At 44.7% G+C, this 19,185-nt stretch overlaps 1 protein-coding gene across 1 annotated transcript; it reads right to left on the bottom strand.

The window, feature by feature from the left end:
• Positions 1–4,370: 4,370 nt before the first annotated feature.
• LOC118475775 (LOB domain-containing protein CRL1-like) lies at positions 4,371–5,783 on the bottom strand. Its single transcript, XM_035963964.1, has 2 exons — positions 5,142–5,783; positions 4,371–5,045 (listed from the first exon to the last, which is right to left on the bottom strand). Exons 1-2 carry the CDS (start codon positions 5,418–5,420, stop codon positions 4,590–4,592), a joined length of 735 nt encoding a protein of 244 aa, XP_035819857.1. The 5' UTR covers positions 5,421–5,783; the 3' UTR covers positions 4,371–4,589.
• Positions 5,784–19,185: the final 13,402 nt, after the last annotated feature.

Here is a 19,185-nt window from a genome sequence, read left to right as displayed (position 1 = left end):
ACCAAACAAGAGAGAAAGAAAGACTGTTCCTTCGATTGGACTGCCTCCTCCTATGATCGATTCGCAAATGCATGTAGACTTTGAGCTCGCGCGTGGCTTGGTATATGGCTTATATATGCGGTGGACTGGGCATATGATATGATGACTGCTTGACATGACCTAGCCCTGGCCCTAGCTGTGTTTGTGCATGGTCGGGCCGGCGCTTGATCCTGCTTATGGGCCTGTCTGCAGGCTTCAGTCATGTCGTGTTTAAAGCCCTATGTATAAAGGCGTGTTTTCGAGTTCCAACTCACGGGTTTATTTTACCGTGGCATCTAGTCTTCGGTTGTTTTTTAATTGTCGTGTTTTAGTTAAAAAAACTAGCGAACAATAAATATTCGAAAGCAAAGGTAGTATATACAAAAGGCTCACCTACTTGTTACCAAAAAATGAGGTTTGAAAAGAAACTACTTCAGACTTTACCCAGCCCGCCCTAGCTGTCCTTAATAAACTTCAGAACACTAACCGTTTGTTTGGATACAACCATTCCCTATAGGATTGGAGGGGATTGTGAGTGAAATGAACTAATTTCTCCTTCAATCTTTTATTCACATGTAAAACCATGGATCCAAACTAGTTATAAGGGGTTGTTTGTTTGAAGAATCAATCTATTTTTAGATAGTCTATCAAATTTAGTCGAATGAACTCATTCATCATATTATTACTAATTATTAGTTCATGTAGAATGATATGATGATAGATCAATTCAATCTATTTCACAAACCAAACAAGAAAGTGGGAGGACTACTCCATTCCACATACTAAACATTTGTGTGACGAGCGGAACATTTGTGTGTGTCCATTTGCAAAAATCACAAGGCCATATATATTTGCGACAGAGACGAAGGTGAATAATATCCAGGACGTTTTCACTTCATTTCAGTTTGCATCGGCCCCGGGCGCGTTTCCAAAACATGCTCACAAAATATTTATCAAGGAGACATTCAGATCCGATTGGAACGATATATCATCCGTATACATTTTTACGTTAGACCATTTTCAAGATTCGAATTCAGCACTACCGCATGTGGTTCTCTTTATATGCCCAACTTTATTTTGAAGATATGGTGATACTCATCCGATCGATCCCAATCGATCACTCCAACAGCCAAATCGCTTCAAGACATATATGCAGTGCTCATCTTTATATATATGTATGTCAAGTTAATTTGCATTCGGTAGGGTCTGGAATCTAGATAAGTCCGTCATCTGGTATTTGTAGATAGTTTTCCTGAGAATCAACAATTATTTAGAATGGGAGAAAATTTATTTTTTGGCATTCATTTTTCTGACATGACAGATATATGTATGTAGTGCTGTTCATTGTATCATATATCTATATAGATATATTTCATTAACCTGTATATAAAATATATATATTGAGCAGAGGGAAGCATATATGAAAAAGAGCTTGTGTCCTTCTTCACTTTAAACACGACAATGATTGATGCCTTCATCTCCTGTATGGTATGATATCGTATTAAGTCTCCTTTGATGCATGTGCTATTGATTAGGATGCAAAGTGATATCGTCCTTAGCTTTTTCTTGTATTTTTTGCTTTCCATGCTGTATACACGGTGTTAATTCCACACCCCCGCAAAAAAAAAATCAACAACCTGTGAATCATGTACCGATTTACAAAAATACACTTTGTGCAACATGTATAAACCTATTTAATTATTAGCATTTCTGGAAACAAGTTTCTGCCACCACTTTAGTTGAACTGTTTCTGATTTTATTTTAATCCACTAAGGAAAACACAATTGGAGACTTCATCCCTCCACCTAATAAGACAGTATGTAAATCTACCAGTGGTCTTGAGTCATATACAATACAGTCATTCATCAAGAAGTCAAATGAATTATGTCTGCGTTTAAGTGAGTAATGACTATAAGGTCCATTTTACGCTAGCTTTTTGGGATTATATTAAAAAAATTCAAAGAATTAGTTTTGGATCTGTTCCACAAAACATGGATTTTTTTTACAAATAATGCACTTCAAATTATCAACCATTACAGGGGGTCAGGCTTTTGTCTGCCAAGCGGTAACCGTACCAAACAGCCCCTCTTCATAATCAATATATCCTAGCTAATGCAAGCATGCAACTAGTACATTTTATGGATGGCGATTCACCCTTATTACTTATGCTCAATACGTTCAAGTGTATTTGTATATAATCCTTACCCTAGGCAACTATATGTTTCTATACATGCAACATTATCATTTGACCTGCTCCATATATATTTACACACGCAAGTTGAGGTTGAGACCCATGGTTCTATCTATCTCCCATATAACTATGAGCTGCTTGTTCCATCCTGCTGTCCATGTAACACGTTCAGGACTGACCTGTTTTTAAAAGATTTTTTTGGCCTTAAGATTATATATGTTCATAGTTACACTTACACTAGCCACAACTTTTGTTTTTTTTTTTGTGAAACAGTCATCTATGATCCAAAAGATGGCTGGCGGTTTACGCAATGAAAACATCTAGCCAAAATTTGTGTACAAATAAACAAAACTTCAGAAAAGGTTTTTACCAAATGTAGTCCTGGGAAAAAAAAGTAGACAGATTATTATAGGTGTACATTCGGGCCGCCCGGCCCGGCCCGGCCCAAGCCCGAAAAGGCCCGTATTGTTTGAATTTCGGGCCGGTCCGGCCCGTTTGAATTTCGGGCCGTGCCGGGCCGGCCCATGGGCCTAGCCCTCGGCCCACGGCCCGGCCCGTAATTGTTTAAACGTGCCGGGCTCATTTCGGGCGGCCCGAAATTATAAAAGCCCGAAATTCACATTAGGGCCCGAAATTCAATTTTTGGCCCGAAATGCAGTTTTTGGCCCGAAATTCACATCAGGGCCCGAAATTCAAAACAAATTTAATAAGACAAATAAATTTGACCAAAAGCAAACTTAATAATTGTATTAAGTTACTAGAGCTATGCAATGACTACCTCCTTTACAAATCATTTTATTAGAAAGAAAAAAGTATAATAAGCTCTAAATAAAGTTCGTAAGTTCAGTTTATTATCTAATGTTCATAACAAAAATAAAATTATATCACATACTCTAACTCAAAGCTACAAAAAACATCTAACTAACATTATCTATAGCTTTGTGTTCTTTATCAAGTACATGAAAGTGTGGAATGAAGTGTGATTTTAATAAATATATGGGCCTTTTCGTGCCTCTATATGGGCCATTTCGTGCCTGCCTTAAACGGGTCGTGCTCGTGCCCGCCCATGGGCCATGACCTCGGCCCAAACCCGGCCCGATATATCGGGCCGTGCCGGCCCGGCACTAAAATATTTCGTGCCGTGCCGTGCTTGGGCCGTGCTTTTTTTACCGTGCTTCGGGCCGGCCCATCAGACCCGGCCCAAATGTACACCTATAATTATTAGACACCACACTAATTATGATGAGTCGCCATAATTATCCCTTTTTAAGTATGTAATGGTCATGATTTAGAATATCTACATGTGTGTTAATCAAGTAGCTATAGGGCAATAATAATCCAGATATAGGAGAGTTATTAATCACTATGGTAGGATTGTCTACACAAGACAAAAGGCTCTATCATATCATCTACTAGTAGCTACATATATGCTGAAGATGTGTGCATGTCCCATCAGAAAGAGTTCCAGTAAAAGGAGTCAACTTTTTTTTGTGAAACAGTCATCTATGGTTTAAAAGATGGTGGTCTACGCAATGGAAACATCTAACCAAAATTTGTGTACAAATAAACAAAACTTCAGAAAAAAGGTTTTTACCAAATGTAATCCTGGGAAAAAATAGACAGATTATTAGACACCACACTAATTATGATGAGTCACCATAATTATCCTTTTTTAAGGATGTAATGGTCATGACTTAGAATATCTACATGTGTGGTAATCAAGTAGCTATAGGGTAATAATCCAGATATAGGAGAGTTATTAATCACTATAGTAGGATTGTCTACGCAAGACAAAAGGCTCTATCATATCATCTACTAGATAGTAGCTATATATATGCTGAAGATGTGTGTGCATGTCCCATCAGAAAGAGTTCCAGTAAAAGGAGTCAACGAAAATAGTAGGCTAATTGGATCTTCCACGTGTGGCCATGAATCAATCACCTGTCTCTCAATATGCTGCCTTGTATGTTCCTTGGAGTACATTTTCCGGCCGGCATGACGAATCTAACCTTATCGTCTGCAGACACTGCTGCAGCAGGTAGGCAGAGAGTTGGAGAAGAAAACACAACCCCACCACTGACAGAACTAGCAGCATAATCACAGCAAGGGCTCTCCATTTTCTTTGTCCAATTAATTAGGCTACGTACGTTAATTTCTACACTGATGATCAATAATGTGTGGATCTATTATATATCAGTGGTCTGTCACATGCATGCATGCTTCTGGATTATTTGTAGCGGAGACCGATCGACTGATCGATCGAAAATCGCGCATATATTTCCCCAGGCTAAAGTCCAAAACATGATCAGGAATTGAGGACAGATATGTCTATATCTATATCTCTCTCTCTCTCTCTTGTAGTAGTAGTAGTTCTCAGTTCTTACGAGCGATGGTTCAGGTAAGCGTAAGCCACGCTCTGCAGGTCCTCGCAGTCTTGGTACCCCGACGACGACCTCCACCCGCTCTCCTCCGCCCCGAGCGACGAGGACTCCGCCGCTGCCTCGAAGGCGTACCCCTGCCGGCCGTCGTCGTCGTCCGCGCCGGCCTGCTCGAACGCGTGGTACAGCGACTGCTGCATGTAGTCCGACGACCCCAGCAGCGCGGTCAGGGACTCGTGCGCGCCATTGCCGTACGCGCCCGGCTGCGCGGCGGGCGCGCCCACGGCGCCTGCTGCTGCTGCTGCGGCGCCTCCATTGCCGCTGCACCAGGGGTAGCCGTACCCTAGCTGCTCCGCGGCGGCGCTGCCCACGTAGCCCTTGGCGTCTTCGTGCACGCCCTGCTGCCCCTGCGCCGCCTGCGCCTTGAGCGACGCCAGCTGCGCCTGCAGGGTCATAACCTGGATCGATTGGCACGGGCCGGTCAGCAATTAAACCCTATCACAATTAAGAGACAAGCCCAGAGACGGCGCGGCGGGGCAGTCGCGCATGCACACCTGCTGCTGTAGCGCGAAGATGTGGGCGACGCAGCCATAGATGGGGTCCCGCAGCCTCGCCTGCGCCTCGTAGGAGATGGTGACGGCGGCCTCGGCGCGGTCGGCGAGCGGCAGGTGCGCGAGCAGCTTGGACACGTTGCTGGCGCCGAACACCTTGTGGATGGCGGCGAAGTGCGCCGCGCCCTGCTCGTGGCAGAAGTAGGGCGCGAAGACGCAGCCGCGCACGCACTTGCGGCGCAGGAACTTGCACGCCCCGCACGGTGACCCGAACCCCGTCATCTCTCTTCGCCGAGCACCGCTGTGCTGTGCTGTGCTGCACGTGTGATCGGTCGCTCGAGCTGGATTGATCGGTGTGGTGCGTGACCGCCTCTTCGTCGTTCTCGCCTGCTTAATTACTGCGGGCTATGGCGCGGTGGCCGGAGGTGCAATGCAAGAGCAAGACCCCTCCGCCATTGCTTATAAGGAGGAGACGGCAGGGCTGGGGGATTAGGGCCAGGGGATTAAACAAATCCGGCGTGTCTCCCCGGTGGGCAACCAGCTCATTATTTTGAGCTTCCAATCGCCCTCGCCCTTGCCGCTAAATTTTTATGGTGACACACCCCTCCCTCCTTGCACTGCATGGGGCAGGCACCCTACAACAACAAGCCTAGCAGGAGTACTAGTACCTGTGCAAGTGCACAATGGAGACGCCAATCATTGCTAATCTTTTGCTTAGGGGTTTTGGGTTTGGTCTAATTAATGCATGCTTTCTCTGTTTAGTTTTTCTGTGCCTGCTCATGCGCCCATTTCTTTTGTGTGCAGTTGGGCTCGGCTGCTGCGAGACCAGCGAGCAAAGTCCAGTTCATAATTTGGGGATAAATAAAATAAATGCTTATGATTTTTTTTTAAAAAAATAAAATCTATGTACCGTGTAGTACCTGCACTCATACATCACCTGGCTCCAGACGTGGAGTTGTCGCTGCTCGTCGCTTTGATATTTTCTTTTGATTTCATTTTTTTTTCTTCGCGAGACTGGGCAAAAGCAAACAATAATGGGTGATGGGAAAGAACTAGTTCTGGTGTCACATCCCCCCTCCCCCTTTGATTTGATTATCAGAAAACCACATATACGTATTGTTTTAGTTTTCCTGTAGGCATGTAAGTCCAACCACCGAGAAAAAAACAAATCGAGCAATGGCCTGCCAATGCTGTAGCTTAAAATATGCGTTTGTAAGAAGAAGAAAAAACTGAATTTAGTATAGCTGAAGATGTACTGTTCCTACGTGTAGTATAGCAGTTGCACGGTTGCACCTATGAAGGACTGGAACAGGGCAGCAGAACTTCTGAAACTCTGCCGCCTCTGTTCTGCTTCACAGAATGCTCAAAAGGACGATTAGTACGTACTGGCGCCTGTAGTTGTATATCCTAATCAGGCTTTTTGCCTCCCACTAGCCACTGGAAGTGTTTGCTCAACCAGATTAGTCTGGCGGTCTGGCCTAATAATCTAATCTGTTATTAGATGGCTGGTCATGGCCTATGCTTACTTATCATTGCGTTATTATGTTGATTCCGTAACTAGCATATCCTGGGCATCATCATTGATGGCATTGTAATTTGTAAACATCCATCAGTCTACTGCATCCTAGATTCATAGGCCCAAGTAATTAGTAACAAAGACAGATGGGAAGGAGTGCTGGCCTCAGCCTTCAGCTGTGGCCTCTTCCTCTATCTGTCCAAACATATGGATGGAAGGAATGGCAATAACCACAACCAGCGCATCAGAAGTCAGAGCAGTGATGTGTTCATGCTCTCATGATCGAGGGCTTCCATTGAGATGCAACTGCAACAACTACATGCACCCTGCCTCTTGTTGTTCGTTCCTAGTTATTACGCCTCTAATTTACATCAAAGCAAGAGCAAAAGGTCACATTTTTTATGAGAAAAAAATACAGGTCACTTTTACTACCTGTCATGGACGATACAATAACCTTTTTAAGTTCTTTTTTTAGGGCAAAGAAATAAGAATGCAATAGCTTCATCGCCTATTTCTGGTCAGTAGGACATTGGAACTGCCATGTGCAGCTTGGGTGCTAGACCGGCATTTTACAGCTTAGTGTGTAACTGCTAGCAGAAACATGTATAGCATAAGAACTACTGATGATGCGTTTACACTGTCAAGCTAGCACGTCAGGTAATTAACAAGCTAAGTTAGTCATTTAATTTGGCCATTCCTTGTTCTCTGGCCCTGTTTTCAAACTTTTTAAAATTTGTATACCACATTAGATGTTATATTAATGCTCCCTCTAGTCATATCAAATCCAAACGTCACAATCTTTAGCTAGTAATTTGGGCAATAACTGCTTTTAACTTTCAAATTATAAGAAGTTTTTGATATTTCTACTTTTAACATTAGCCTCTTACAAAACTAACTGGACGGAGTACATCCCTACTCCTATCTCAAGAAGAAGAAGAAGGAAAAAAACAATGCAAAAAGTTCCTACGGTTTCCGTAAGAAAAGAAGCAGTACGTGGATTTCTCTGGATTCGCTAGCGCTAGGGTAGGGCTGTCACTAGTTTCAGAAACACTACCTGGTTGGGTTGGATGCCCTTCTAAATTTTCCCGAGCTTTATTAGGCTGGATCTCCTTGGTAGTTTTTACGTGTTGTTTGCCCCGGGCATCCTCTCACATCAAGCCCACCATGTGTGTGTATAGGAGGTGGCAAAAAATAGTGAGATGGAAAGAAAGAAAGAAAGGCTAGGGTAGTTCGGGTACGTACCCCCCAGGCCCCAGGTGCTTTAGTATTCTCGACTCTATTGGCCCCCACGATGACCACTAATGCAGCTCTTTCTCTCCCCCATCGTTTGTTTAATCCTGCCGGTTTGCTCATCCTCTGGGAACTAGCGTTAATCTGTCGAGCATCGGAAACTGGAGCGGGAAGAACTCTGACCTGTTTATTTATTGTTACTACATGTTCAATTGTTCAGATTGGAAAAAGCAGCTTGTGAGGTGGTCTTTAAAAAAAACTGGAAAAACTTGCGAGGTAGTGCTGTTAGTACAACTACTAGGATCGGAGTTAGTATTTCATCGTCTCTTCACTGCTCTTCAACAGAGAGACTTTTCTAGCGCACGGCAATGACCCTTCTGTAACAAACTAAAGCGAAATACATGGGATTTCTGTACTTGTAGTAGCTCTAGTGTATTTGGGGTGACCTGCACCTGCAGCGACTGAATGAATGGAATGCATGCATTGCACAACTGGTACCTGAAGAGGGGAGAAGGACCTGGAATAGGCCAAGATAAACAAAACGAAACCCCGAGCACGAGCGCTCTGATGAACAGTGGCGAAACTGGCCGGCAGGAACTGTGGCCATGGTGTGACCGTGTGAGCCCCATGGAGGGAGCGGAAGGGAGACAGGCAGGCCCTGGAATGAAATGAAAAAACTTTTCTTCCATTCAAGGCCGCAAACGATTGCTGCCGCCTTTGGAATGCTGCGCGTGCCCAGAGCCTGTCATTTCAGTTCGGGGCCTCCCACCACGCACCCACCCAATTCCTCCAGGTCCAGCCAGCCTTCCTTCCATTCCATTCCATTCCGGCAGCCTCCCCTGCATGCAACGTGGATGTCATGTGATGCAATTCTCATCGAAGTTGGCTGCCTCTTCACCAATCGCCAGTGACCTTTTTTTGCTCCGAGATCCATGCCCATCATCTTCCTGTCACCTCGGCTCATCCTCCTATCATGCTCCTACCCTCCTCCTCCTCCTTTCAGCAGCCTTTCTGAAGAAACGGCGGCCTGCTCAGTTCTGCTGAATTCTCTCTACTGAAGAAACGGGACACAGTCAGTGTCCATTGAACCATGGACAAGGCAGTGCCCATCATCTTCCTTGTTCGCTGCGGCTTTAATCCGACTGCGGCTGCGGCTTCTACAGTATTTTCTCTCTAGGGATTGCAGCTGCAACAGTATTTTGCAGCTGCAACAGTGCTCCGTGCAGGGCAGCCGAACGCGCCCATGCCAACAAAGCACAGTGTACCTAAGACAAGGACAGCAGCAGTCACTGAACACCACCGAACAGGCAGGCACACATGCACGGCGGTACTGAAAGAAGAGAAGAAGTACTCCGTACGCGGCAGGGAAATTAAAGAAAATGCATGATTACCAAAACTATATTCCGTCAGTCCTCAGAATTTAGGACAATATATGGTTTAGAAACTTGTGCTGATGGATGCGTGGCGCGTAGCGCTTTATTACTAGTCGGAGCCGGGGGGGGCAACTGAGAGCGCGGCCGGGAAACCAAGGGAAGTGGGACTGAAAACTATACCCCAGCCGGACGGACGGATGGAAAAGACCCCCGAGAGCGAGAGAGAGGGTTGTTGGCGTGGCGTGGCTTGTGCTTGTGCCTATGCGGATCATGAGGAGCAGGGATAGGACATGTTCCAAATATTCCTGCGGGGCTGAGTGAGCCGCCGGGCCGTGGGTGCTTTAGCACTTGGCAGGGAGCTCAGTGGTGGGTCTTCTTGTCTGTTCCACAAGTCCCGTGGAGTCAGCAGCCACCTAGAGGTGCTCGTGCTCTGCTCTCGTGTTCTCTCATTCTCATCCATGGACCCTCCTCTAGTCCTCTCCCGGCCGGCACACACACATGAAAAGGCTCGTAACAGATACCAGTACCTGACTCTGTTTGGAAGAGCTTCGTTTCAACAATTACAGATTCGGTTTTCCAGTTTTACCATAAAACAGCTCTAGCAAATTGTTAAGGTGTGTTTTAGAAGCGTTTGGCTTTCACGTGGACTGCGTCTTTTGTAATTACAGAGAACCTGTATGTTTCCGCGTATTGGCGCATCTGGGACTAGTAGAAGCTGATAGTCCTGCTGCCGAACGCGTTGTTGCGTCTGGTTGTTTCGATCGTGCGTCCACGAAGAAGTGAAGGTGAGCCCACAGTGAAATCACAGCTCCAAGGTCGCGATTTGTATAAATCGGCACCCTCGCTCACTCAGTCCGCATGAGCCGCCATCGGTGGGCCATCTCTCTGCGCCCTGCCTCTTTCTTGCACGAGCCGTTGGTGAGTGAAAGTCGCCTAAAACAGGTGAATAGACGAAACCTAAAATTTACAAACTTTAAACACGTATTATAATCGAGGTTAGTGTTAGAAATAATTAAGAGTGTGGAAGATAGTTCTCCTTGTCAAGAGTTGCTCAATCAATGCAGATAACTTTGGGAGCCAACTCAAATCAATATGTGCAAGAGAACTTTTAGAGAGAGGAAAGAAGGGGAAACAAATCAAGTGGAGATCAACACAAATGAACAAGGTGATTTGTTTACCGAGGTTCGGTTCCAAAAAACCTAGTCCCCAATGAGTAGGCCACAAAGGCCGAGTCTATTCCGATCCTTTTTCTCTCTCAATCGGTCACTTAGACCGTTCGAGTGTTTCTTCTTAATCACACGGGTCACTAAAACCCCCGCAAGGATCACACACAATTAGGTGTCTCTTGCTTGCTTTACAATTCACTTGGAAGGTTGAGAAAGATATGAAGAAAGCACGATTACGAAAACCAAACAACAAAAGCAACAAATAACACACGGATCACACTCTCTCAAGTCACTAAGCGCTAATGATCACTTGTCTTGGTTGTGAGACTTGGAGATTTTGGAAGCTTAGAATGTGTCGTAGAATTGATTGCTAGCTCTTGTATTGAATGTGAATGAGTAGAGTGCTTAGATGAAGTGAATGGAGGTGGTTGGGGTTGTATTTATAGCCTCCAACCACTTTCTAGTCGTTGCTCCTTTTCTGCCGACTACGGACGATCCGTACCCCTTGTCCGGACGATCCGGCCCTGCACATCAACGGCTAAAATCGCAACGGCCAGCCGTAACGGCTATATCAATGGTTATAGTGCATTTCATGCGTCGTCAGATGTCAGATAAAGCAGTCGCGGACGATCCGGACGTGCACCCCGGACGGTCCGCGAGGACACTAAAAATGAGTTTTACCGAACCCATCACCTTCGGGTTTTTCTGGTTTTACAACGACCGGACGGTCCGCGCTTATACTTCGGATGGTCCGTAGTGTTAACGTATGTTTTGCAGAGTTCCTGTCCGAGGCTTACCCTAGTGTCGCGAACGGTCCGTTGCAAGAGCCCGAACGGTCCATGCATAGGTGTTTTCCAAAAAGCTTCTCCTGTTTGCAATAATCTATGGTATTCTGGGCAGTCAACTTAGAATAGTTGTAGATGAACTTATGCACCTGAAAAACGATCAACTAGACAAACTAGTTAGTTCACGTGGTATATGATGAACGTCAAACACAAAAATCGATTATAGGAAATGATTAAATACATTTCCCTTTTCAGTGTACCGTCTCTACGCGTCGTCCCTTCCCTGCACGAGCCACAATCGGTGCCGGCGTGTCCCGGTGGTGTCCTTCGCGACTCATGGCGCACCTGCACTACACGAGTCACCGGCGCCGCTCCCGTCTCCTTTCGGCGGCAGCCCTCTCGCGCGCCAGCAGTATTCCTTCGTTTCGTGTTGCCATAATTAGGACTGCCATAACAGGGTTGTAAAACACCGGCCCAAAGATAGGTTTTCATATAAGTTTGTTCTTTTTACGTCAAATGAGCGAGTTTCAAATAGAGATGTCAATGGGGAATTCCCCACCGGGTTATAGCATCTCGTACCCATCCCCATCATGTTTGATCCATCCTCATACTCATCATGGGTACAAAACTCATCCCATACCTGTCCCGATTCGGGTTTCGCGTCCCCAATGGGTCTCCATCTCCAATTAAGGGATAACTAGGTACTAACATGTAGCACAACCAATCTAGATTTCAGACATCACTACATCAGCAAGCACTCATCCATGAACCATGATCCATTCATCCATCCATCAGAAAAGAAATAAGTACTTCAGGACCGATAGAAGAAATGGAGAAATGGAGTTTGCTCACCTTCCTTGGTCACCATCTGAGTTCGTTGGCGCCTGAGAATCTATAGTCGTCACCGTCGTCTGGGCAGGGCGTAACATATGGCTGGTTATTTTAGGTTTTGTTTTTTGCTAGTCTGCTAGTTGCCTTGTCATGTTGCCTTGTTGGGCTAGGACCTGGGGCCTGGTGCGCTGTCGTGCTAGGCTTGGTGGCCGGCTCGGCCTTAACTCATTCATACAAACACGACAGGTGTACACGTATGAAATACCCATGGGTAATCGGGTTCGAATTATTGCTTCCCAAACCCATACTCATTTATCCAATGGGTGGAGATTTTGTCCCATAACCATACCCATGGGGACACTTTCCATCCCATACTCGTACCCTAATAGGGGAATTCCCCACGGGTTGGCGGGTATCGGGTCTCCATTGACATCTCTAGTTTCAAATAAGCTGAAACGACGTGGCCTAAAAGCAACTCCAAAAAATAGTTAAATAAATTAACCAAAATTATTGATTTAACTACTCTCTAAAATATATATTTTTTAAAAAAAGAGTAGGCCAATCTAACCGCGTAAACCAAAAGACGGAATGACGACAAAAAAATAAAGAGCGAACGTGGAGGAATAAAAAGCTACTAAATTTGAAGAGTCATTTTACAGAGTTTATGTTAGAGCATCTTCAAGAGACTCTTTATTTTTGACTCTCTATTTAACTCTTTATTTGTCTCTCCATAAACATTAAACTTTATATATAACATATCATTCCAATAGACTCTCCAACATGCAAGTTATCTTGGCTAGAGAGAGTTACTAGTCAAATTTGGCTAGTGAAAGAGTTAATTTAGAGACCAAGATAGCTTAGCAAGTTAAATAACTAGTCTGTTGGAGAGCTATTATGCTATTAAGTAGCTAAAATTTAGCTTGATAAGTTATTTACTAGTCTTTTGGAGATACTCTTAGGGCTGATTTGGTGACTAGGGATCGCGGGAGGATCGGAGGGGATTGAGGAGGAAATTAGTTCATTTCCCCTTCAATCCCCTCCGGTCCCCTCGTGATCCTCTTGTCACCAAATCAATCCTTAGTGTAGTTTTTCTTCTAACAATAACCAAATTTATCTTTACAAAAAGATTTGGCTAGTCATTTAGAGTTGCTCTAAACATTGTATGAGTTATGTTTGCTATACTTGAAAGGGAATTAGGCTTACACCTAGTCCCTAATTAATTTTGGTGGTTGAATTGTCCAACACAAACAATTGGACTAACTAGTTTGCTCTAGTGTATAAGTTATACAGGTGTCAAAGGTTCACAACAAGCCAATTAAAAAGACCAAAGTTGGGTTCAAAATAGAGAGCTAAAGGCATCCCGAAAGGCTCCCTGGTCTGGCACACCGGACTGTCCGGTGGCGCACCGGACAGTGTCCGGTGCACCAGGGGACCTCGCGCAGAACTCCTCAGCCTCGGGAATTTTCAGAAGAATCACCGGACTGTCCGGTGTACACCGGACAGTGTCCGGTGCTCCAAGAGGACGCGGCTCTGGAACTTGGCAGCCTCGGGAATCCGTAGCGGCTGCTCCGCTATAATTCACCGGACATGTCCGGTGTACACCGGACTGTCCGGTGCAACTGCGGGGCAACGGCTACTTCGCGCCAACGGTCGCCTGCAACAGCAATAAATGCGCGCCAGAGCGCGCAGGCGTCAGGCACGCCCATGCTGGCGCACCGGACACTCTACAGTACATGTCCGGTGCGCCACCGGACATCAATGCGGGCCCAGAAGTCAGAACTCCAACGGTCGAATTGCAACGGCTTTGATGACGTGGCTGGCGCACCGGACATGTCCGGTGTGCACCGGACTGTCCGGTGCACCATACGACAGACAGCCTCCACCAACGGTCATGTTTGGTGGTTGGGGCTATAAATACCCCAACCACCCCACCATTCATGGCATCCAAGTTTTCCAGCTTCCAACCACTATACAAGAGCTAGCATTCATTACAAAGCACACCAAAAGAGATCAAATCCTCTTCCAACTCCACACAAAGCATTAGTGACTAGAGAGAGTGATTTGTAGTGTTCATTTGAGCTCTTGCGCTTGGATCGCTTCTTTTCTTTGCCATTCTTTCTTGTGATCAAACACTCACTTGTAATTGAGGCAAGAGACACCAATTGTGTGGTGGTCCTTGCGGGAAGTTTGATTCCCAAGTGATTTGAGAAGAGAAGCTCACTCGGTCCGAGGGACCGTTTGAGAGAGGGAAGGGTTGAAAGAGACCCGGCCTTTGTGGCCTCCTCAACGGGGAGTAGGTTTGCGAGAACCGAACCTCGCTAAAACAAATCCGCGTGTCACACTCTTTATTTGCTTGCGATTTGTTTTGCACCCTCTCTCGCGGACTCGTTCTTATTTCTAACGCTAACCCGGCTTGTAGTTGTGTTTATATTTGTAAATTTCAGTTTCACCCTATTCACCCCCCCTCTAGGCGACTATCAATACTGACATTAGGGGGTTCCAACCCTTTAGGTCTACATCGGCCGTCGCATTATAGATTGCATTACCGGTCCATTTTCGATCATTGTTAGCCTTTTATTTATCGTAACGCTCTAGTGTATAGTATTTTGCACAGTATTTATCGTTAGACTATAGTCACCTCAATGTCACATAAACTTTTATTTTATAAACTTTTAGTTAAAATAAAAAATAACATTTTATTGAAATCTAAATCCATCCGAGTGCATAATTAAGCAAATAAAATTTACATGATTCATAAAAAACAATGTAAAAACTTTAGAAAATGAAAATTACCGTTGTTTTGTCAACCTTTCAAGGCCAAGTTATGCATCATTTTCGTGTTTTTGTCAATATTGGCGGTGGAGTGATCCAGCAATTTATTAAATTTCTCAAACAATTTAGTTTGAGTAATCCTCTAGCTAGCCTTGCACATATTTTTAGGATCCTTTTCTCCACAATTAGGGACTCGCTACTATGTGTTGCTTCCGTTGAGCTCTTGCATGCCTTATTGTGGCCAATAGGCGTGACGCACCCACACTTTCCTATGATGCAGAGCGATAACTGTTGTAGGTTGAGACATGATCTTTTTTGCTTCTATAACTGGAGTCTTGTCATCGTACCCCATGTACCACTTAGGTTGATGATAGTTGACGAAGAGTGTGCCACATGTGCTCCAACTTAAAGTTGGTTTTATCAGGCTTGTTTCGGAAGCTCTTCTTGGCTGCTCATGCAGCATAGCATCATCTGCTCCACTCAGTCAAGTTGTATACAAGTGGTTGTAGATTTTTTGTTGAAGAGGATGATCTTCCGGTTGCTCTCGACCACTGATCCTTCAACTACTTGGGTGTGATAGCAAGAAGCTTCTATGGTGGAGTTGTAGGTGATGGCTATTTGGACCCAATTGGCTGATACATTCTTGTCATTACCATCAATAGGGTCCATAGAGTGCAATAGAAATGCATGGACCTATAAATTTTAAAACTCAGAAAAAGAACTATCAACCTAAAAAACGTGAAATTCATTAAAAAATGTGTGTAGACTTAGGGACAAGGATGGATAGAAACATCCTTTCGACGATGATGTACGAAAGAAAGGTCGTCGAAGAATACATGTCCACACTCCCACTGGCGTGGGATCCATATTGGAATAGAGTGGGAGGCTACAATAAATAAATCCTATAGGATATTAGAGAACCAATTTAAGGGACAGCTCGAAATGAGGTATCTGTGAAGTTCCAAGAATATGTAATAGATAAAATTGATTAAACGAAGACCGGTGCTAGCTTTAGAAAAGCATGTCAATATGTAGCCGAATTCTCTTGACTGCGATAGGTATGTTAACATATGATCTTTTATCTCGTGAATTTCTGCCTCTTACAATGTCACATTCTAGGAAATCCTAAATGAATCTAAAGATCTTTATATCTAAGACTGCTCTAATTTATCGTATTTTCAAAACTTAAAACTAAATAAATATATATTTCACATGTTACCTCTGGAAATGATAGAAAGTTAGGACCATTATATGAATATATCTTGGCATTTGGCATCTAATAATGAAAGTTCACTCGCTCAAACTGTTTGCTTTACCTGTACTACAATTTTGCCGCAAAAATAGTACAGTACTATTACTATGTTCATCTAGAAAAGAATATAATTCTAAATGTATTTTTAGTCACAGTGTTTAAAAGTTTGACTAAATATATATGTATAAACATAAAACTTTACTAGTTTAGTTGCCGTGTGTCACTACATTTCCTATATTATTCACAATATTTACAATATCTATCTTTTATAGAACACAAATTGATACGAGCCCGGTGATTAGAAACTGTGAGTGGGGGGGTGAGGGCCACCACAATTTAAACCCTAGATAGCACCACACTCATTTTTGGATGGATTTTGTCGCGCGTGGGGCGAGGGAATCGTTGGGTGATGGTTTTCTCGCGCGTGGGGGGAAATCGCTGGAAGGGAGGCGCACGAAGAAACCTGTTTCATATGATAAGTAATTAGTATTTATTAGATCATATTTGATGTACTAACACACATAGCACTATTTTAAGTTGTATTCTTGCTATAAACGGATGGAGTACATTTTGAACATCCTTACAAGCAGGCTTGACCTTATGTACAACATATATATACACACGCACGCGCGCACAAATAAACCTTGTCGCCCATTGCTAATCACAGTACGTATGAGGCGCCTCCCCGGTCCAATCAGCAGTTGAGTCAGAAAGGCTTCACGTCAAGACTCCTCTCCCATTTCTTTGAATAGAGAGAGAGAGAAATAAAGAAAGAGAGCACACGCACAGTCCCAGACCCTTGACCGGGCAACCTACAAGAGAATTCTTTTCCTTTCCTTGCCGCAAGAGACTTCCAGCAGCGCAGCGCGTGGTTTGGTTTGTCCTCCAGACAGACGATCACCGGTCGTTGCTTCAGCTCGCCGGCCCCGGAAATCCGCAAGCTGGAGTGGAGACGGACGGAACGCGGCCTGCAACAGCGATACAATCATTCACGCACGGCCGGGTGCACTGTTGGTCGGAAGAAGAATATCGATGCGACGACAGCGACTCGTCGAGGCCCAACAGCACACATCTATCTAGCAATTCAGAGCCACACTGTGTTAGCTATAGCTAGCTGGCGTATTATTATTTACTACTGCCATTACCGTGTGCTGTATATATATGTAGCTGATGCGGCGAGCCGCTGTTCAACAACGTGTTGATGCATTGCGCTAGCTAGCTAGCTGTCGATGTCGTTGTGGCGGTGATACTCCGGCCAGCTAGGTCCTGCAACAATTCTTCGCGTCTCGCTCGCACGGCGGCCCAGCCGTTGGTTCGTTGGCCGGCTAGCTTAGTATAGCTTTAATAGCTAGAACAAGGACAGGAAAAGGAAAGAAGAAACCAATGGAATCAGGGGGGGATTAATGTAATAGGTAGATCATCAGCCTTGATCCAGCTGGGAGCATGCAAGCATGTTCAGTTCAGATAGATGGCATCATCATCACCGCCGGTCAAAGAAATGGGGAATTATTAGAGGCGGATCCGAGCAGGAGGAGCTAGCCGCTAATGCGTGGAGATGTGGCGGCGTCACGGCTCACATGGCTTGCATAAGCGCGCTCTCTCGCAAGGCGCCAACCCGATTGGGGTTGGGGTTGGGCGTGGGCGTGGCTAGTCAAATTTGGCCGCGTCCGTGGAAGTGGAACGCCGCCGCCCGGTCGGTGGTCCAATATAACTGTCCGTTAATTAATATACTACTACTATTTATAAGTATAACCCCCGTCCTCCTCCAGATCAAGATTTGGGTTGCCTGCAGCTCCCTCCTCTTCAGTTTACTAGCTGGTTTTTATTATAAAAAAAACACTATCAGTACTTATAATAGCGTGTTAAATGAATATCGCTAGATTCATCATGTAGTAGTATATCTAGTTAGAATCATACATATAGAGTTGTGTGTGTATATATATTCATCGTAGAATAATTCAATACACATAGGTTGTAGATATGTATATATTCATCGTAGAATAATGCACAACTTATATATAACAAGAATTACAACTTGCCTCCTTTCTGGCGCCTAGTACGTACGTAACCGGAGGCTCGCGCACGTGGGGGCCGCGCGCCATGATCGATCGCCGACTTCCTCCTCGATCGATCCTAATTCTAACCTACGTTAATCATCTCTTCTCTATTGATGGCGTGCGTATGCATTACCGTGTGCTGTATATATATGTAGCTGATGCATGCGGCGAGCCGCTGTTCAACAACGTGTTGACGATGCATTATATTGCGCTAGTTAGCTAGATGTCGATGTCGTTGTGGCGGTGATACTCCCGGCCAGCTAGGTCCTGCAACAATTCTTCGCGTCTCGCTCGCACGGCGGCCCGGCCATCCGATTTCCTATTAGTTGTCGTTTAGGACAACGACACGGTCTCCAAAATATAACTTTGACCAATGTTTTTTTTGTTAAAATACAAATAAACTCTTAATACATTTATATTATTATAAAAGTAGTACTTTTATGATAAATTGGTGCATATAAATATTAGGTTCCAAAACTAAATAACAAAATAGTTATTTGTAGTCAAAATTTTATAAGTTTGACTTGAACCTTATCCAAAACGATAACTAATAGGAAACCGGATGGAGTAGCTTTAGTAGCTAGAACAAGGACAGGGAAAAGGAAAGAATAAACCAATGGAATCAGGGCCAGGGGGGGATTAATGTATAATAGGTAGATCATCAGCCGTGATCCAGGGGAGCATGCATGCATGTTCAGTTCAGATAGATGGCATCATCTATCACCGCCGGTCAAAGAAATGGGGAATTATTAGAGGCGGATCCGAGCAGGGGAGGAGCTAGCCGCTAGCCCGCTAAGCCAATGCGTGGAGATGTGGCGGCGTCATGGCTCACATGGCTTGCATAAGCGCGCTCTTCTCGCAAGGCGCCAACCCGGTTGGGGTTGGGGTTGGGCGTGGGCGTGGCTAGTCAAATTTGGCCGCGTCCGTGGAAGTGGAAGTGGAACGCCGCCGCCCGGTCGGTGGTCCAATATAACTGTCCGTTAATTAATATATACTACTACTATGTATAAGTATAACCCCCGTCTCCTCCGGATCAAGATTATTGGTGGGTTGCCTGCAGCTCCC

Source organism: Zea mays, unplaced genomic scaffold (genome assembly GCF_902167145.1).
Source record: "Zea mays cultivar B73 unplaced genomic scaffold, Zm-B73-REFERENCE-NAM-5.0 scaffold_640, whole genome shotgun sequence".
In the NCBI taxonomy this organism is placed as follows: domain Eukaryota; kingdom Viridiplantae; phylum Streptophyta; class Magnoliopsida; order Poales; family Poaceae; genus Zea; species Zea mays.
Note: the sequence above shows the minus strand (reverse complement) of the source record. Positions and strands in the feature narration are given on the sequence as shown.

Coding starts and splice junctions, on each gene's coding strand:
- LOC118475775 (XM_035963964.1), bottom strand. CDS start 5,420: ATGACGGGGTTCGGGTCACCGTGCGGGGCGTGCAAGTTCCTGCGCCGC. Junction 5,046..5,141: donor TCTTCGCGCTACAGCAGCAG/GTGTGCATGCGC, acceptor CAATCGATCCAG/GTTATGACCCTGCAGGCGCA.